The sequence below is a fragment of the Ornithodoros turicata genome, chromosome 10 (genome assembly GCF_037126465.1).
Source record: "Ornithodoros turicata isolate Travis chromosome 10, ASM3712646v1, whole genome shotgun sequence".
Classification (NCBI taxonomy): Eukaryota; Metazoa; Arthropoda; class Arachnida; order Ixodida; family Argasidae; genus Ornithodoros; species Ornithodoros turicata.
The window spans coordinates 6,235,792-6,256,373 of NC_088210.1; the positions used below are offsets into that span (position 1 = coordinate 6,235,792).

At 45.9% G+C, this 20,582-nt stretch overlaps 1 protein-coding gene across 3 annotated transcripts; it reads right to left on the reverse strand.

The window, feature by feature from the left end:
- Positions 1 to 1,844: 1,844 nt before the first annotated feature.
- LOC135370836 (uncharacterized) lies at positions 1,845 to 7,933 on the reverse strand. 3 transcript variants are annotated; one of them, XM_064604709.1, is made up of 17 exons: positions 7,425 to 7,932; positions 7,248 to 7,316; positions 7,005 to 7,088; positions 6,658 to 6,811; positions 6,384 to 6,597; positions 6,016 to 6,331; positions 5,871 to 5,933; positions 5,548 to 5,712; positions 5,265 to 5,451; positions 4,923 to 5,170; positions 4,664 to 4,835; positions 4,385 to 4,533; positions 4,081 to 4,284; positions 3,573 to 3,698; positions 3,386 to 3,495; positions 2,809 to 3,261; positions 1,845 to 2,546 (listed from the first exon to the last, which is right to left on the reverse strand). In XM_064604709.1, the coding sequence occupies exons 1-10, from the start codon at positions 7,725 to 7,727 to the stop codon at positions 5,094 to 5,096; spliced, it is 1,632 nt and encodes a 543-aa protein (XP_064460779.1). In that variant the 5' UTR covers positions 7,728 to 7,932; the 3' UTR covers positions 1,845 to 2,546; positions 2,809 to 3,261; positions 3,386 to 3,495; positions 3,573 to 3,698; positions 4,081 to 4,284; positions 4,385 to 4,533; positions 4,664 to 4,835; positions 4,923 to 5,093. The 3 variants fall into 3 exon arrangements, with proteins under 3 accessions (XP_064460779.1, XP_064460777.1, XP_064460778.1); XM_064604707.1 differs by having other exon boundaries at positions 7,248 to 7,933; XM_064604708.1 differs by having other exon boundaries at positions 6,016 to 6,322; positions 7,248 to 7,930.
- Positions 7,934 to 20,582: the final 12,649 nt, after the last annotated feature.

Consider the following 20,582-nt stretch of genomic DNA (forward strand, 5'->3'; position numbering starts at 1 on the left):
ACTTTCGACAAGAACAAAAATAGAAAAATGAAGAAACACGCTACTGCTCGTTCGCTTCTATAAATTTATCTTATACCGCTTTTATTGAAAGCATCAACAAGTATTTCAGTTTCTGGTGCTCTAATGTCAATTTCTTTTTCGCCTCAAGGTAATCAAGAACGCGAGATTCCCTTCCCTATCCGCTCTACAACCTCCACCGTTCATCAGATCAGGGTGTCGAACCGAAACGTTTTTCGTTTCGGTTTTCGTTCCGGTTCTATCACAAACGGTCCGGTACCGGTTCTGCTCCGGAGCAAAAAGTAACGGTTCATACCGGTTCTAGCCGGTTCCGCTTCTGGTGTGCATATTCATTCCAAGAAAAAAATTAATGTTGCAAAATGTAAACCCGTTTATTACGCATACATGGTATTCAATATTAATAGGCAGCTGAGAAATTGGTAGCTCTTGGTTCCTGTAGGTGACTGTCTGTCCAAATAGGCTTTCTCCTTTCTTGAAGCGCATGATACAGACGGGCTTGTTTGTCGTGATGTCATACGTAATGTACTTTTTTGCTGGATTGATGCGATCGCGTCCCATCCGAATGTCTGCTGCCCTAGCTAGCAAGCACCACCGCACGTGTACGACGCAAATCGAGGAACACCTTCACTCACAAACACGCTCGACGGCTCCGTGTTCTTTTCTTCGCGTTCTGTCCACAAAAGAGGCGCCACTTCGCACGCGCTTGCCCTCGCGGATATGCAAATGTATTCAACTCAAACAAGGGACGCGTTGCGCGACATTACCGATAGAGAAGCCGTTACGCAGCCTCCTTGGGTCACTGTTTAGTTGAGTGTGTTTCCTCTTAAAGGAGCTCTGAAAGCCATCTCAAAAATTTTCCGGTCCGAACGCGTTGTGGAAGTAGGTAACTTAACTTGATGACTAACACGAAAATTTTCTCTGTGCGCGATGTTTTTCGTAGAAAAAAAGACACTTGAACATCGCCGCGCGCGTTCCCACTCGACTCGCTCCTCCGGGTCAAACGAGGATGAGAAGGAAAAAACGTCATTCGTGACGTAATAAAAGTCGAAAGCGGCGACCGCTCTTCCGCGCTTCTATCTGGGTCAGTTCTACCCGGTTTTCTTTCTTTTCCTTGCTTTCTCCCTGTCGTGAACGATGGAGGATTTCGAAGTGCCTGCGGAATATCGGCACTTGATGCCACTATCTGAATGGGAAATTCGAACTCTGCAGAGGTGCAAAATAATGAACTGTACGCCGTATGGCGATACGCCTTACATGACGCCAGGCGCAAACTTAGCTGGCGTCGTCGGTAACCATGTGGCAGCCAAGAGAAAGCGACGGGACAGCTCGGATGATTGGTAAGTTGACCATAGTTGCGGTACTTTATGACATTGCTTAACTGTGTTGATCTCTGCAACAGGTGCACATGTGGAGTGTGCCGATCAATGCAAACACGGCGCGAGGACGTCTGCTGCCGCAACGTGCCAGCAGCTGTCGAAAAGAAGCCGGAGGGCTGTGTCACGACGGCGTCGGAGTTCCAAGCGTCGTGCTTGACCGACGTCGTTATACGGCTAGCCCTCCAATCACTTGAAAATCAGGGTGTGTTCTTGAACACGCCGCTTCACGAGTAAGTTCACAACCTTGACTAATATTGAGTAAATGGTGCAGCATTGTGAAATGCGCGAATCGGTACAATGACAGCGTTCAGTTTCGCTGCAAAGTTAGTGTCATTTTTGATGGTTCATCATAAAGATATAATTGGGAACATATGATAGAACACACACACAAAAAAAGAAAAACTGAGTATGCGTGCGGGGCCACTGTTACCCAGAATCACGCCAGAAACATCCTAATGAACTTTTTATTAGTTGTACTCACAGTGGTAATTATTATTCTGCAAGCAATAAGTCATTCACAGATAGGATCACAGTTGTTTCACGATATAAAGCCTCGAATTATTTTATTATCATTCATAGATACGTTCATGTGCACTTTGTAATGGAGAAGTCAGATATTGCTAAAAGTCACTCTGTTTAGACACAATAACAAACAACTATGCACATTACTCACTACCAAGAGACAAGAACAAGTTTTTTGCATTCATGCCTTGCTTTTATGAATTCTTTAGAACAGGTTGTAGTTTATCAAGGACTGGCAGTTCATATGATGTTCTGATATGCCTGTTGAGCGAGAAACATGCCCTCAAAGCAAAATTCAGCATTCACAAGTAGGCGTGTTCACTGGTACACGAGGTCTTGGATAGCAAGAGCATGTTTACACTTCAGAGAAAATTCTGTCTTTTATGCACAGAAATGCCTCAGGAGCAGCCTGTTGTTTGTAGCAACAGACCTTTGATGTGTATCATCACAATCAGGCCCAGGGATACAGAAATATATTCCCGTCACACACACTCTCCAAGTTGTTGTTACTGTGAAAAGCTTCTCCCTCGATTTGTCTGTCGCAGTTCCTTAGAAGATCATTGCCCAACACAAAGGAACAGTAGCATGTACCTCTGTACCAAGTATCCGTGAAAAAGTGTTCTCAGTAATCTGAAATATATAAGTACATAGTTATTTCTTATATTACCAACATCTTCCAGATCATATAAAACTGCAGGCCAATGTTCAGATCAGCAGACACCAGTGTCGTTAGTTATCCAGATGCATATACCAGATAGTCTTTTGAACTAGTATGAAGGGAGACAACATATGGTGGGTGTATGGAAACCATGTCTGAAACTCATGGGGGAATAAATACTGTAGGGCTTTCAACAATACATTTGAAAGTGGAAATTGTAAGACTCCAACGTACCAGTGAAACACAAACGCAGCTGCATTACCATTTCATAAAATTTGTTTAGAGTCTTCAGATGTCTCCACATGCGTTCTTCCAGGCCATCCATGACGATGCTCTCATGCGCAACAAAAGTCAAAGGGAAATTGTAAGACTCCAACGTACCAGTGAAACACAAACGCAGCTGCATTACCATTTCATAAAATTTGTTTAGAGTCTTCAGATGTCTCCACATGCATTCTTCCAGGCCATCCATGACGATGCTCTCATGCGCAACAAAAGTCAAAGGGAAATTGTAAGACTCCAACGTACCAGTGAAACACAAACGCAGCTGCATTACCATTTCATAAAATTTGTTTAGAGTCTTCAGATGTCTCCACATGCATTCCTCCAGACCATCCGTAATGCTCTCTTCCAGAGGTGATTGCATGAGTGTCAGAGTAATATAGGTAGTCACTGTTTCTCTGAAAGCTACAGATGGAAACTGCCATGAAGTAAATGCCTTGTCCCCAGTGCGTAGTATGATAAGCTAGCCTTCCACACAGATGATTCTATCGGTCTTGCGGTTCAGTTTCACTCTTTCGTAGTCACTCACCTGCAAGCTGCTTTCTGAAAGCTCAAATTGAAGTTGTCAAACAAAATGTGTCATCTCCAGTGTCAAGTTCAATAAATGACATGCTGGCCCACGGCCATGAAGCAGCAGACCTTGTAGGAGAAAAATACAGTTCTCGTCATAATGATGTTGTTCCGTTTGTTACAGGAGGTACCGCTATGTTGCCTACCGGCAGTGTGCATCCTGGCTCTGGGGGCACCTTGGCGAAGGGAACCGTCATGTGCTGCCATCATGTGTTGTGTGGGCAATTCGGGAAAAGTTCCCTTCAACGTACTACACTGGATTTAGACCTACACTGTAGAGATAAAATTGATGTACCGTAACTATTTTCAATACATACTTTTGTGGATCTATGTTACATTGTCAACTCATTTTATACAAAGGAGCAGTGAAACAAAATTGCTGTTTGTTAGTTTTCTCCAGTGCCAAGTCTTGTCGTTGTCGACATGTCGATAGTTGACATTTAGCACTGTAGTATGTTATAAAAGAAACAAGGAAAAGGGTGCAGGCTAGCTGGTATAGATTCATGAAGAAGACCGAGAGACACGGACACAGAAGAAACAAAAGAACCTACGCGTGTCGTCTTCTGTGTCTGTGTGTGTGTGAAGAAGTCTTCATGGATAGTATGTTATGTGCTATGCACTTTTGACAATACAGCATCTGGATGGTTCACGTACTTTGCGAATCTTCCTTGCACAGGCAGCAGCGACACATCTCTAGACGGTGTTGCCTGGCCTCTACAAGTGCCCTCTTGTCTACAGGGGGCTCGTTCTTCGTTAGACTAGGCAGTTCATCGGGAGGGTTTGCAGCCCATGCGTCATCAAATGTAGGCCATTTATGGCAGAGCTCTACCACCTTGTCCAGAAGCTTGCGAGCATAATCTGAAAACAGCAACAAAATGTGCTCATGTTTTTGAATTTAATATGGACAGGCTGACATGGCACCGGCTCAGTACTTGTGTCTTGTTCGTGGTTCACTTACTGAAGGTAGGCTCCTCCTTGATGGGCAGCGCAACATACTCTCCAGAGTACACCTTCGATCGCTTCATTAGGTAGCGCAGTTCTCCATCTTCTGTGAAAGCATGGGCCCTGTTGGAGTTTTCATTGAAATGCAGGATGGCTAGCTGCGTCCTACATGTTCAATGGAGAAAGTAATTATCCTGGTGCCTTATATGTAAGTGTACTTCATAAATCTGTGATACATTGGCATGCACACAAATAATTTCTAGCAGAATGCAGCTTACTGATGAGACCTACAAACCTGCATTTCATAGTTTTGGGGCCATACCCAACAGACTTGGAAGCAAACCGGATGAGAAGGCTGTGGAATGCTTCCAAGTTTGATGTCTGAACATCAGGAGAAAGCTTTGGAATATCCTTCAACAGATATTTTGCCAGGGTTATCTCTGCTAGCTTCTTCTGAGGCTGTGACCCTTCAGAGGAATATAATATATAATTACATTTAATACAAATGAGAAAAACTATTGCATGTTGAATAGCTCTGTTGCAAGTTCATTTACCAGGAATGAGCCATGGTCGGTCGTTCTCGTCCAGGACAGGGTGCAGACAGCGTGGATATGGGCCTTCATGGCCCTCATGAATGTTGCACACATGATTGTTAAGGCTCTTCCACATCGATAACACACGCTCTGCATCTCCTTCGCTGTGGGTGACACAGTAGTACAGATGATTCACCACAGGCTTTGACCATAGCTCAAGTGCTTCGCAACCTTTTCCTTGCTGGCACTCATCAGCTTCTTTCGAATGCCTATACAGAAGAATGTGAAAAGGAAAAGTAAGGATCTCATAGCAGGTTGATATTTGTAACTAATTTCAGTATACCTGTCTGCTACAGTACATACCTTTGGAAACGTGCCAGACATCAAACTGGTGGTTAACCTCTGGGTGTGATGTACGCATGTATTTCCGTACACTGGGATGCCGATCTGTTGTCAAAGACCGTACACCGACGTTGAAATCATGCAGTTCTTCAAGGCCACGCTGCAGTGCTTCCAGCTCCATGTGGTAGCTTGATGCCACTTCATTTGACTGTTGATAGATAAAGTGAATAAGTTTTATTGTAGACATCTGGTTATTGTTAATATTTCACACAAAATGTATGAAGTATACGAAGGTACTATATACCTGAACCTGTACTGTATGGACAACCTTGTTCAGCTTCCCGTCATAGAAACTGTACGATAGGTACTTTGCGTTGTGGCCCGGAGAATCGCATCTTCCATCAGCAGCCAAGTCGGTTTCCTTGCCCTGCAACTCAACCAGGAGTGCCGCTTGGTGCTGTGTCCATACCTTCAACAAAAGCAAAGTTCAGTAATAACTAGTAATAAATATGAAAAAAAATATAAAAATCAGAATGGTTAACTTGCAGTCGAGTTACTAGTTGTGGTAGCAAGATACATAACTGGCTACATTTTTTTCCCAAGTTATGTCATTACCAGAAAACGTACCTCAGTTATTGCTGGTAGAAGGTATCCTCGCTGGTAGTTGAAAAACGTGTGATCACAGAAGATCTAAAAGCAATGCGGACACATTGTAAGCTCTTCTGGTCATTTTACATGCGAATAATTTCTGGGGACCGAATGCAAATTATACCTTGACATTTATCAGTTTGAGCATCCGCAGTGTTGGAGTGGGACTTGCTCCGCTAAACAGAATTGCTGCAGACAGCAGGACGTTTCCAGCAGGCTTATTTGATATGTATGGCTGGCTCTCCCAAACAAACGTATGACCATCTACGCAGCAGGACTCAACTCGGAGGAGGGAACCAACACAGCTGAAGCTTGTAGTACACGGGTTCAAGCATGTGGTGCAGGAACGAAACAGTTCTTTCAGCTTGCTTTCGAATATTATATATTTTCTCTCCTCCTGGGGACTGACACTGCTGGCTTGAGGGCTATCACTGCAAGAACTTTGAATGTAACATAGAAAAATGTGGCACTTTGAAGAAGTCAAGCACTTACCCAAGAAGGCTGTCGTGTTGTGGTACATAGGTGGTGTCTGCTGGATTGTCAGTGTCACCGATAGTGGTCTCTGTCACATCATTCATAACTGGTGTAGAGCACCGTTTTGGTTCCCATTGAATGCCTGAGTGCTGTGGCCCAGGTTCACAGAAGTCTTCACTTGTTTGAGTTGACGATGTTTGCAGAGATTTGGCATTATGATTTGCTTGTGTGCCTATAAGATGAGAAATGTATCAGCTACATGTTGCCATCATAGTCCCATGTTTTTACATACCGACTCTCCTAGTTTGGACAACTGTTGTTTGGGTCCACTTCGACTCTCTTGGCAAACTGTACTGGGTCCCTTTTTCTTCAGTCAAAGGTACGCTGTTGGGCTGCCTGCACCCACAGTTCATGCACTGTAGGACGGTTGTAGGTGTCATGTCGGGCTTCATGAAAGAAAGGTATAGACACAATGACATACAAGTATGATAATGATAATATATGTGTCTCTCTGTGATACTCATTTTACATTTGACACATATTTTACAAATCACATAGCTGCATGTATGCTGTGTAGTGGTTGAATGATGTACTAGTCATAATCAATTAAGTTGGACCTATGTTTGCTGAGATACTTACACTGGGAGACTGAGATGTAAGCACAGGGGAAGCAGGTTGGGTGTGAGATGAATAACCGCTCTCTTCATTTCCAAAGGAAGAAGCCTGTGGGGCAACATTACAAGACAGCAGCATTTACATACAGAGCATATATATGTTTACATTGCCTCTGTATTGCACCCTGGTGCTAAAACTCCCCAGTCATCATCATAAAAATATAGTGGTTATTGTTACATTGCACGGCAAAAAAGTGAGAATCCTTACGTGACTGACTAAGCTGGCACATGCACTGTCACCGTTTAGGCTGTCACCTTCTGGTACACATTGTTCTGCCTGTATTTGAGGAAAGTGATTGAAATTTATAAAATGTGCTAAGCAGGTGCACGACACATATATTTCTAGTATGTACCGTTGCAGGCACGTCACAGGCGACATACGTACCACGTTCTCTTGCGCGGCGGCAGCATTAGGTAGGTTCAACGACGGCGTCACTTCGGGTCTCAGTCTATGTTTGAATTTTCCAACTCCGGAGCCTTCAACAAGTGACACGTTGAGTTCGTAGTCGACCGGTCGAAAGTGTAGAAAACAGACGACGATTGCAGCGTTCGATGGGACGTCATCACGTTGTATCAGTCGTAGCCATGTACTTCGTGCAGGTTCTTTCCGCGGTACCGTGTGCCGACGATATTTCGAGCGATTACATACACTGTTTACGCACCCGCGAACACCGCACGCCTGCGGCATCGCGACTGATTGCCGTGAACAGATAACAATTCGTAAGTTGCAGGATTGCTGTGGATCGTGCCAGACAACGTGCCTCTACGAATATACCACCAGATGAATGACTGAGTAACTATAACAACGTTGCTAATCGAGGCGGGCGAGCTAGTGATTATGGCGATGCGGCGTTCCTCTTGAAGCGTACGCTGAAGTGTTGCGCAGTTTTGTACTAATTGTCGCTACACAACAGAACAACAGCACCCTTGTTCGTTTACTGTACCTGATAAATCAAAGAAAAAGCGAAAAGAAACACTTCAGCAGGCGCTGCTTCTTACGGCGTGGTTTAGAGAAAAAATAGCAGACGACGTTTCTCTAACCCAACCAGCGGCTGCACCTTTCTTACGTCAAAATGACGTAACCGGCTAGTCTGCTCGTTCCGGTCATTGCCACCGTTGCGCACGGTCGCGATTTTTAAAATCGAATTTTGCGATATTTGTGCGTCTGTTGATTGAATTATTGCGCGTGGTGCATTTTAATAGGCAGGATAACCGCCTGGTTTAAAAAAGTGGTAGTGATCGAAATGCTTTCTGAGCTCCTTTAAGGGGAACGTAACCAGATAGAAGAGTTTGGGCGGATGAAATTAAAACGAACACAACAGCACATTGGTAGAAAGTCACAACCGGTCACATGTACCTCTGAGTCTATGTGCGCGAACGATAAAACGTCACAAAGGGAGCCTAAGGGTCATAGTATACCGACATACATTCCACCGTAACCATAACCCTGGTAAAGTATCCAGGACATGACTTCAGAACACGCGACGTCAATTTCATTCGCTTATTCGTAGTCCAAACCGGCGAAGTTTTTTCTTGGACCGAAAACAGTTAAATAATTTTTTCGGTGTCCCTTCTGAACGAAAAAAAGGTATACGGTTTCGATTCCGATCCGGTTCGCACCAAAATAGCGTTTTTTTTTTTTTTTTGGTTTTCGGTTCGCTCGTTCGCTCCGACACCCTGCATCAGATTACTTGGACAACTCGAGCGTGTCAGTGGCTTCCATTTTTATATTGTCGCACTGCTCAATCTATAGAACTGCATACACGGTAGTGCTCTAGGCTAGGCTAGGCTAGGCTAGGCTAGGCTAGGCTAGGCTAGGCTAGGCTAGGTTGGGTTGGGTTGGGTTGGGTTGGGTTGGGTTGGGTTGGGTTGGGTTGGGTTGGGTTGGGTTGGGTTGGGTTAGGGTAGGGTAGGGTAGGGTAGGTTAGGTTAGGTTAGGTTAGGTTAGGTTAGGTTAGGTTAGGTTAGGTTAGGTTAGGTTAGGTTAGGTTAGGTTAGGGTGGGTTGGGCTGGGCTGGGCTGGGCTGGGCTGGGCTGGGCTGGGCTGGGCTGGGCTGGGCTGGGCTGGGCTGGGCTGGGCTGGGCTGGGCTGGGCTGGGCTGGGCTGGGCTGGGCTGGGCTGGGCTGGGCTGGGCTGGGCTGGGCTGGGCTGGGCTGGGCTGGGCTGGGCTGGGCTGGGCTGGGCTGGGCTGGGCTGGGCTGGGCTGGGCTGGGCTGGGCTGGGCTGGGCTGGGCTGGGCTGGGCTGGGCTGGGCTGGGCTGGGCTGGGCTGGGCTGGGCTGGGCTGGGCTGGGCTGGGCTGGGCTGGGCTGGGCTGGGCTGGGCTGGGCTGGGCTGGGCTGGGCTGGGCTGGGCTGGGCTGGGCTGGGCTGGGCTGGGCTGGGCTGGGCTGGGCTGGGCTGGGCTGGGCTGGGCTGGGCTGGGCTGGGCTGGGCTGGGCTGGGCTGGGCTGGGCTGGGCTGGGCTGGGCTGGGCTGGGCTGGGCTGGGCTGGGCTGGGCTGGGCTGGGCTGGGCTGGGCTGGGCTGGGCTGGGCTGGGCTGGGCTGGGCTGGGCTGGGCTGGGCTGGGCTGGGCTAGGCTAGGCTAGGCTAGGCTAGGCTAGGCTAGGCTAGGCTAGGCTAGGCTAGGCTAGGCTAGGCTAGGCTAGGCTAGGCTAGGCTAGGCTAGGCTAGGCTAGGCTAGGCTAGGCTAGGCTAGGCTAGGCTAGGCTAGGCTAGGCTAGGCTAGGCTAGGCTAGGCTAGGCTAGGCTAGGCTAGGCTAGGCTAGGCTAGGCTAGGCTAGGCTAGGCTAGGCTAGGCTAGGCTAGGCTAGGCTAGGCTAGGCTAGGCTAGGCTAGGCTAGGCTAGGCTAGGCTAGGCTAGGCTAGGCTAGGCTAGGCTAGGCTAGGTTAGGTTAGGTTAGGTTAGGTTAGGTTAGGGTAGGGTAGGGTGGGTGGGTTGGGTTGGGCTGGGCTGGGCTGGGTTGGGTTGGGTTAGGGTAGACGTTAGGGTACGTTAGTTATACGCTGGGTGTTAGTGCCCGCCACGGGACACACAAACTTCACGTTGTGGTCAACTGTACTGCAGATTCATGTGTGTCCCGTTGACCTCACGCAGGTAGCTTATGCACCTGTAGTCCTGTCGTTCGTCTGTCGCTACTTTCGTGCCCGGTGCGACGCCCTGCCGAATGAGTGGGCCAGGTGTAAAGAAATCAAGAGCTGTACTCAGATATCGTCAAAATGGTATACATGATACATACAAATACATAAATCCTTCGAATCCGGAGACGCGCGTAACGTACTGGCCGCCCTGCTTCCCAGTCACTTACAAAGACATTTCCCTTGCCCGTGACCAATATGCCCTTCCCTTGACCAATATGCCCGTGGATGAACGAAACCCTGCTACATGTTGTTAGGCAGAAAGCAGAATGGTACAGAAAGCATAGAAGATGCCCTAATAATTTATTCTACTACTCACAATATAAAAAGTTTCGAAACCAAGTAACGCAACAACATCAGTACCAGAGAAATGCATCCTCAATAAATAAATTTCTTCTTATAGCATATATGTGCATGCCTATTAACTGAAACGATTATCACAGTTCCCTGACATGTTTTAATTTCTGAGAGTGTACTGTAGACGCTGCTTAGATCTACAACAGTTCATACAAGGTATTATATACTGTGAATGCCTTTAAAAATCCCATGTGACACATATGCTTTTACTTTCTGGAGGTGCTGTGGTAGTCAAAGTTTGTGGGCATTACGCAGGTTCTGCACCCATTTCTTGAGTATGTCGAGGCAGCTGTGAAGTAACCTGTATTGATGATTATTCCAATTTTTATGGTGCATCGACAACAAAGGCAATAATACATCAGAACATTGGTTTGGGTGCAACCAGTTGAAAATGAATGTTGTTTAATAAATGTATTGGACAAATGTTAAAACATCACTTTAAAACATGGCTTACAATCTCTGTATCTTCTAAAAATTGAAAAGATTAAAAACTATTCTAAAAAGAATATGGGGAACTCTTCTAAAAAGAATTATAATTATTATATATCTGGGTGAAGGAGCCTAAGGTGTGTTTCAGATGTCAACATGTAAGAAAATGTGCAAATTTGAGAGAGGCTAACCACAGTGCGTGCACTGAGGTGGTTCCTTCCTGTAAAGTAGAAACCAGTGGATGAGGAACTTGATACTTATTTGTAACCCAGTCGTATCACACTGCACAAATTATTCACTGGGTAGTCCACGTGACGAAACCTGTATTGACGAGAGACCACTTTTGCCTTAAAAACTGCTACAAGTACCACGGCACGCTACAAATTATTATTATCGTAACAAGCTGACTATACAGGTGAGACACAAGGCGTTATCCAAGTCGCGCCACACCACCGTCACGTAGCATTCTGTGTCACAAATCAAACCAAGGCACAAAACAATACCAATACATGAAAAAAGGTGACAATCTTGGTCTAATTACGACGTAATACCGAACTTGTGCGCGAAGGTAATTCAAAGAAATGAATGTGGCACTTGCTTCCGCAGAGAACACCGTGTACCATGCTAGCAATGCATGCAAGAAAGCGCTCGAGTGCTTGCACATATATTGATGACAATACTACCTGTGTAGTGTAACATGTTCTTTCAAGCACATTATGCACTCAAACTGTATTTGCCACCAGGTAACATGCAAGTGTGCTCGATTGAACCTTGGAAGAGCGATCAAGCAACCTGCATCCAGTGCTCGTTTTGAACAAAAAAACACTTCATAATGGTCAACTAAATATACAGAATGGACGCCTATTTATTCCTTGATAAAGAATTACTCACCTGTAGAAATTTAGGCCCTGTATCCTTGCCAGTACGGTTGGTACGACCGTGATTGCAAGAAGTTGCCATGATCGCTGCGGCGACTGTTGTGGGTACAGTAAGATGGCGGCCGGTTTCCTCACGCTCGCGCTCCCCATCCGCGATCCAGCCTTTTACAATCGAGATCAGTGGTTCGCTCCGACACCCTGCATCAGATTACTTGGACAACTCGAGCGTGTCAGTGGCTTCCATTTTTATATTGTCGCACTGCTCAATCTATAGAACTGCATACACGGTAGTGCTCTAGTCTAGTCTAGTCTAGTCTAGTCTAGTCTAGGTTAGGTTAGGTTAGGTTAGGTTAGGTTAGGTTAGGTTAGGTTAGGTTAGGTTAGGTTAGGTTAGGTTAGGTTAGGTTAGGTTAGGTGAGGTGAGGTGAGGTGAGGTGAGGTGAGGTGAGGTGGGGTCGGGTCGGGTCGGGTCGGGTCGGGTCAGGGCAGGGCAGGGCAGGGCAGGGCAGGGTAGGGTAGCTTAGGTTAGGTTAGGTTAGGTTAGCTTAGGTTAGGTTAGGTTAGGTTAGGTTAGGGTAGGGTAGGGTAGGGTAGGGTAGGTTGGGTTGGGTTGGGCTGGGCTGGGCTGGGCTGGGCTGGGTTGGGTTGGGTTAGGTTAGGGTAGACGTTAGGGTACGTTAGTTATACGCTGGGTGTTAGTGCCCGCCACGGGACACACAAACTTCACGTTGTGGTCAACTGTACTGCAGATTCATGTGTGTCCCGTTGACCTCACGCAGGTAGCTTATGCACCTGTAGTCCTGTCGTTCGTCTGTCGCTACTTTCGTGCCCGGTGCGACGCCCTGCCGAATGAGTGGGCCAGGTGTAAAGAAATCAAGAGCTGTACTCAGATATCGTCAAAATGGTATACATGATACATACAAATACATAAATCCTTCGAATCCGGAGACGCGCGTAACGTACTGGCCGCCCTGCTTCCCAGTCACTTACAAAGACATTTCCCTTGCCCGTGACCAATATGCCCTTCCCTTGACCAATATGCCCGTGGATGAACGAAACCCTGCTACATGTTGTTAGGCAGAAAGCAGAATGGTACAGAAAGCATAGAAGATGCCCTAATAATTTATTCTACTACTCCCAATACAAAAAGTTTCGAAACCAAGTAACGCAACAACATCAGTACCAGAGAAATGCATCCTCAATAAATAAATTTCTTCTTATAGCATATATGTGCATGCCTATTAACTGAAACGATTATCACAGTTCCCTGACATGTTTTAATTTCTGAGAGTGTACTGTAGACGCTGCTTAGATCTACAACAGTTCATACAAGGTATTATATACTGTGAATGCCTTTAAAAATCCCATGTGACACATATGCTTTTACTTTCTGGAGGTGCTGTGGTAGTCAAAGTTTGTGGGCATTACGCAGGTTCTGCACCCATTTCTTGAGTATGTCGAGGCAGCTGTGAAGTAACCTGTATTGATGATTATTCCAATTTTTATGGTGCATCGACAACAAAGGCAATAATACATCAGAACATTGGTTTGGGTGCAACCAGTTGAAAATGAATGTTGTTTAATAAATGTATTGGACAAATGTTAAAACATCACTTTAAAACATGGCTTACAATCTCTGTATCTTCTAAAAATTGAAAAGATTAAAAACTATTCTAAAAAGAATATGGGGAACTCTTCTAAAAAGAATTATAATTATTATATATCTGGGTGAAGGAGCCTAAGGTGTGTTTCAGATGTCAACATGTAAGAAAATGTGCAAATTTGAGAGAGGCTAACCACAGTGCGTGCACTGAGGTGGTTCCTTCCTGTAAAGTAGAAACCAGTGGATGAGGAACTTGATACTTATTTGTAACCCAGTCGTATCACACTGCACAAATTATTCACTGGGTAGTCCACGTGACGAAACCTGTATTGACGAGAGACCACTTTTGCCTTAAAAACTGCTACAAGTACCACGGCACGCTACAAATTATTATTATCGTAACAAGCTGACTATACAGGTGAGACACAAGGCGTTATCCAAGTCGCGCCACACCACCGTCACGTAGCATTCTGTGTCACAAATCAAACCAAGGCACAAAACAATACCAATACATGAAAAAAGGTGACAATCTTGGTCTAATTACGACGTAATACCGAACTTGTGCGCGAAGGTAATTCAAAGAAATGAATGTGGCACTTGCTTCCGCAGAGAACACCGTGTACCATGCTAGCAATGCATGCAAGAAAGCGCTCGAGTGCTTGCACATATATTGATGACAATACTACCTGTGTAGTGTAACATGTTCTTTCAAGCACATTATGCACTCAAACTGTATTTGCCACCAGGTAACATGCAAGTGTGCTCGATTGAACCTTGGAAGAGCGATCAAGCAACCTGCATCCAGTGCTCGTTTTGAACAAAAAAACACTTCATAATGGTCAACTAAATATACAGAATGGACGCCTATTTATTCCTTGATAAAGAATTACTCACCTGTAGAAATTTAGGCCCTGTATCCTTGCCAGTACGGTTGGTACGACCGTGATTGCAAGAAGTTGCCATGATCGCTGCGGCGACTGTTGTGGGTACAGTAAGATGGCGGCCGGTTTCCTCACGCTCGCGCTCCCCATCCGCGATCCAGCCTTTTACAATCGAGATCAGTGGTTCGCTCCGACACCCTGCATCAGATTACTTGGACAACTCGAGCGTGTCAGTGGCTTCCATTTTTATATTGTCGCACTGCTCAATCTATAGAACTGCATACACGGTAGTGCTCTAGGCTAGGCTAGGCTAGGCTAGGCTAGGCTAGGCTAGGCTAGGCTAGGCTAGGCTAGGCTAGGCTAGGCTAGGCTAGGCTAGGCTAGGCTAGGCTAGGCTAGGCTAGGCTAGGCTAGGCTAGGCTAGGCTAGGCTAGGCTAGGCTAGGCTAGGCTAGGCTAGGCTAGGCTAGGCTAGGCTAGGCTAGGCTAGGCTAGGCTAGGCTAGGCTAGGCTAGGCTAGGCTAGGCTAGGCTAGGCTAGGCTAGGCTAGGCTAGGCTAGGCTAGGCTAGGCTAGGCTAGGCTAGGCTAGGCTAGGCTAGGCTAGGCTAGGCTAGGCTAGGCTAGGCTAGGCTAGGCTAGGCTAGGCTAGGCTAGGCTAGGCTAGGCTAGGCTAGGCTAGGCTAGGCTAGGCTAGGCTAGGCTAGGCTAGGCTAGGCTAGGCTAGGCTAGGCTAGGCTAGGCTAGGCTAGGCTAGGCTAGGCTAGGCTAGGCTAGGCTAGGCTAGGCTAGGCTAGGCTAGGCTAGGCTAGGCTAGGCTAGGCTAGGCTAGGCTAGGCTAGGCTAGGCTAGGCTAGGCTAGGCTAGGTTAGGTTAGGTTAGGTCAGGTCAGGTCAGGTCAGGTCAGGTCAGGGCAGGTCAGGTCAGGTCAGGTCAGGGCAGGGCAGGGCAGGGCAGGGCAGGGCAGGTCAGGTCAGGTCAGGGCAGGGCAGGGCAGGGCAGGGCAGGGCAGGGTAGGGTAGGGTAGGGTAGGTTAGCTTAGGGTAGGGTAGGGTAGGGTAGGGTAGGTTGGGTTGGGTTGGGTTGGGCTGGGCTGGGCTGGGCTGGGTTGGGTTGGGTTAGGTTAGGGTAGACGTTAGGGTACGTTAGTTATACGCTGGGTGTTAGTGCCCGCCACGGGACACACAAACTTCACGTTGTGGTCAACTGTACTGCAGATTCATGTGTGTCCCGTTGACCTCACGCAGGTAGCTTATGCACCTGTAGTCCTGTCGTTCGTCTGTCGCTACTTTCGTGCCCGGTGCGACGCCCTGCCGAATGAGTGGGCCAGGTGTAAAGAAATCAAGAGCTGTACTCAGATATCGTCAAAATGGTATACATGATACATACAAATACATAAATCCTTCGAATCCGGAGACGCGCGTAACGTACTGGCCGCCCTGCTTCCCAGTCACTTACAAAGACATTTCCCTTGCCCGTGACCAATATGCCCTTCCCTTGACCAATATGCCCGTGGATGAACGAAACCCTGCTACATGTTGTTAGGCAGAAAGCAGAATGGTACAGAAAGCATAGAAGATGCCCTAATAATTTATTCTACTACTCCCAATACAAAAAGTTTCGAAACCAAGTAACGCAACAACATCAGTACCAGAGAAATGCATCCTCAATAAATAAATTTCTTCTTATAGGATATATGTGCATGCCTATTAACTGAAACGATTATCACAGTTCCCTGACATGTTTTAATTTCTGAGAGTGTACTGTAGACGCTGCTTAGATCTACAACAGTTCATACAAGGTATTATATACTGTGAATGCCTTTAAAAATCCCATGTGACACATATGCTTTTACTTTCTGGAGGTGCTGTGGTAGTCAAAGTTTGTGGGCATTACGCAGGTTCTGCACCCATTTCTTGAGTATGTCGAGGCAGCTGTGAAGTAACCTGTATTGATGATTATTCCAATTTTTATGGTGCATCGACAACAAAGGCAATAATACATCAGAACATTGGTTTGGGTGCAACCAGTTGAAAATGAATGTTCTTTAATAAATGTATTGGACAAATGTTAAAACATCAGTTTAAAACATGGCTTACAATCTCTGTATCTTCTAAAAATTGAAAAGATTAAAAACTATTCTAAAAAGAATATGGGGAACTCTTCTAAAAAGAATTATAATTATTATATATCTGGGTGAAGGAGCCTAAGGTGTGTTTCAGATGTCAACATGTAAGAAAATGTGCAAATTTGAGAGAGGCTAACCACAGTGCGTGCACTGAGGTGGTTCCTTCCTGTAAAGTAGAAACCAGTGGATGAGGAACTTGATACTTATTTGTACACCCAGTCGTATCACACTGCACAAATTATTCACTGGGTAGTCCACGTGACGAAACCTGTATTGACGAGAGACCACTTTTGCCTTAAAAACTGCTACAAGTACCACGGCACGCTACAAATTATTATTATCGTAACAAGCTTACTATACAGGTGAGACACAAGGCGTTATCCAAGTCGCGCCACACCACCGTCACGTAGCATTCTGTGTCACAAATCAAACCAAGGCACAAAACAATACCAATACATGAAAAAAGGTGACAATCTTGGTCTAATTACGACGTAATACCGAACTTGTGCGCGAAGGTAATTCAAAGAAATGAATGTGGCACTTGCTTCCGCAGAGAACACCGTGTACCATGCTAGCAATGCATGCAAGAAAGCGCTCGAGTGCTTGCACATATATTGATGACAGTACTACCTGTGTAGTGTAACATGTTCTTTCAAGCACATTATGCACTCAAACTGTATTTGCCACCAGGTAACATGCAAGTGTGCTCGATTGAACCTTGGAAGAGCGATCAAGCAACCTGCATCCAGTGCTCGTTTTGAACAAAAAAACACTTCATAATGGTCAACTAAATATACAGAATGGACGCCTATTTATTCCTTGATAAAGAATTACTCACCTGTAGAAATTTAGGCCCTGTATCCTTGCCAGTACGGTTGGTACGACCGTGATTGCAAGAAGTTGCCATGATCGCTGCGGCGACTGTTGTGGGTACAGTAAGATGGCGGCCGGTTTCCTCACGCTCGCGCTCCCCATCCGCGATCCAGTCTTTTACAATCGAGATCAGTGGTTCGCTCCGACACCCTGCATCAGATTACTTGGACAACTCGAGCGTGTCAGTGGCTTCCATTTTTATATTGTCGCACTGCTCAATCTATAGAACTGCATACACGGTAGTGCTCTAGGTTAGGTTAGGTTAGGTTAGGTTAGGTTAGGTTAGGTTAGGTTAGGTTAGGTTAGGTTAGGTTAGGTTAGGTTAGGTTAGGTTAGGTTAGGTTAGGTTAGGTTAGGTTAGGTTAGGTTAGGTTAGGTTAGGTTAGGTTAGGTTAGGTTAGGTTAGGTTAGGTTAGGTTAGGTTAGGTTAGGTTAGGTTAGGTTAGGTTAGGTTAGGTTAGGTTAGGTTAGGTTAGGTTAGGTTAGGTTAGGTTAGGTTAGGTTAGGTTAGGTTAGGTTAGGTTAGGTTAGGTTAGGTTAGGTTAGGTTAGGTTAGGTTAGGTTAGGTTAGGTTAGGTTAGGTTAGGTTAGGTTAGGTTAGGTTAGGTTAGGTTAGGTTAGGTTAGGTTAGGTTAGGTTAGGTTAGGTTAGGTTAGGTTAGGTTAGGTTAGGTTAGGTTAGGTTAGGTTAGGTTAGGTTAGGTTAGGTTAGGGTAGGGTAGGGTAGGGTAGGGTAGGGTAGGGTAGGGTAGGGTAGGGTAGGGTAGGGTAGGGTAGGGTAGGGTAGGGTAGGGTAGGGTAGGGTAGGGTAGGTTAGGTTAGGTTACGTTAGGGTAGGGTAGGGTAGGGTAGCGTAGGGTAGGTTAGGTTAGGTTAGGTTAGGTTAGGGTAGGGTAGGGTAGGGTAGGGTAGGTTGGGTTGGGTTGGGCTGGGCTGGGCTGGGCTGGGTTGGGTTGGGTTGGGTTAGGTTAGGGTAGACGTTAGGGTACGTTAGTTATACGCTGGGTGTTAGTGCCCGCCACGGGACACACAAACTTCACGTTGTGGTCAACTGTACTGCAGATTCATGTGTGTCCCGTTGACCTCACGCAGGTAGCTTATGCACCTGTAGTCCTGTCGTTCGTCTGTCGCTACTTTCGTGCCCGGTGCGACGCCCTGCCGAATGAGTGGGCCAGGTGTAAAGAAATCAAGAGCTGTACTCAGATATCGTCAAAATGGTATACATGATACATACAAATACATAAATCCTTCGAATCCGGAGACGCGCGTAACGTACTGGCCGCCCTGCTTCCCAGTCACTTACAAAGACATTTCCCTTGCCCGTGACCAATATGCCCTTCCCTTGACCAATATGCCCGTGGATGAACGAAACCCTGCTACATGTTGTTAGGCAGAAAGCAGAATGGTACAGAAAGCATAGAAGATGCCCTAATAATTTATTCTACTACTCCCAATACAAAAAGTTTCGAAACCAAGTAACGCAACAACATCAGTACCAGAGAAATGCATCCTCAATAAATAAATTTCTTCTTATAGCATATATGTGCATGCCTATTAACTGAAACGATTATCACAGTTCCCTGACATGTTTTAATTTCTGAGAGTGTACTGTAGACGCTGCTTAGATCTACAACAGTTCATACAAGGTATTATATACTGTGAATGCCTTTAAAAATCCCATGTGACACATATGCTTTTACTTTCTGGAGGTGCTGTGGTAGTCAAAGTTTGTGGACATTACGCAGGTTCTGCACCCATTTCTTGAGTATGTCGAGGCAGCTGTGAAGTAACCTGTATTGATGATTATTCCAATTTTTATGGTGCATCGACAACAAAGGCAATAATACATCAGAACATTGGTTTGGGTGCAACCAGTTGAAAATGAATGTTCTTTAATAAATGTATTGGACAAATGTTAAAACATCAGTTTAAAACATGGCTTACAATCTCTGTATCTTCTAAAAATTGAAAAGATTAAAAACTATTCTAAAAAGATTATGGGGAACTCTTCTAAAAAGAATTATAATTATTATATATCTGGGTGAAGGAGCCTAAGGTGTGTTTCAGATGTCAACATGTAAGAAAATGTGCAAATTTGAGAGAGGCTAACCACAGTGCGTGCACTGAGGTGGTTCCTTCCTGTAAAGTAGAAACCAGTGGATGAGGAACTTGATACTTATTTGTACACCCAGTCGTATCACACTGCACAAATTATTCACTGGGTAGTCCACGTGACGAAACCTGTATTGACGAGAGACCACTTTTGCCTTAAAAACTGCTACAAGTACCACGGCACGCTACAAATTATTATTATCGTAACAAGCTGACTATACAGGTGAGACACAAGGCGTTATCCAAGTCGCGCCACACCACCGTCACGTAGCATTCTGTGTCACAAATCAAACCAAGGCACAAAACAATACCAATACATGAAAAAAGGTGACAATCTTGGTCTAATTACGACGTAATACCGAACTTGTGCGCGAAGGTAATTCAAAGAAATGAATGTGGCACTTGCTTCCGCAGAGAACACCGTGTACCATGCTAGCAATGCATGCAAGAAAGCGCTCGAGTGCTTGCACATATATTGATGACAGTACTACCTGTGTAGTGTAACATGTTCTTTCAAGCACATTATGCACTCAAACTGTATTTGCCACCAGGTAACATGCAAGTGTGCTCGATTGAACCTTGGAAGAGCGATCAAGCAACCTGCATCCAGTGCTCGTTTTGAACAAAAAAACACTTCATAATGGTCAACTAAATATACAGAATGGACGCCTATTTATTCCTTGATAAAGAATTACTCACCTGTAGAAATTTAGGCCCTGTATCCTTGCCAGTACGGTTGGTACGACCGTGATTGCAAGAAGTTGCCATGATCGCTGCGGCGACTGTTGTGGGTACAGTAAGATGGCGGCCGGTTTCCTCACGCTCGCGCTCCCCATCCGCGATCCAGCCTTTTACAATCGAGATCAGTGGTTCGCTCCGACACCCTGCATCAGATTACTTGGACAACTCGAGCGTGTCAGTGGCTTCCATTTTTATATTGTCGCACTGCTCAATCTATAGAACTGCATACACGGTAGTGCTCTAGGCTAGGCTAGGCTAGGCTAGGCTGGGTTGGGTTGGGTTGGGTTGGGTTGGGTTGGGTTAGGTTAGGTTAGGTTAGGTTAGGGTAGGGTAGGGTAGGGTAGGGTAGGGTAGGGTAGGTTAGGTTAGGTTAGGTTAGGGTAGGGTAGGGTAGGGTAGGTTGGGTT

Excerpts from the sequence above, each read along its gene's own strand:
- LOC135370836 (XM_064604707.1), bottom strand. The coding sequence starts at position 7,727 with ATGCCGCAGGCGTGCGGTGTTCGCGGGTGCGTAAACAGTGTATGTAAT. Across the intron at positions 5,934-6,015 it reads TCAAACTGATAAATGTCAAG|ATCTTCTGTGATCACACGTT; the intron begins GTATAATTTGCA and ends CATTGCTTTTAG. Across the intron at positions 5,713-5,870 it reads TTCTACCAGCAATAACTGAG|GTATGGACACAGCACCAAGC; the intron begins GTACGTTTTCTG and ends CTTTTGTTGAAG.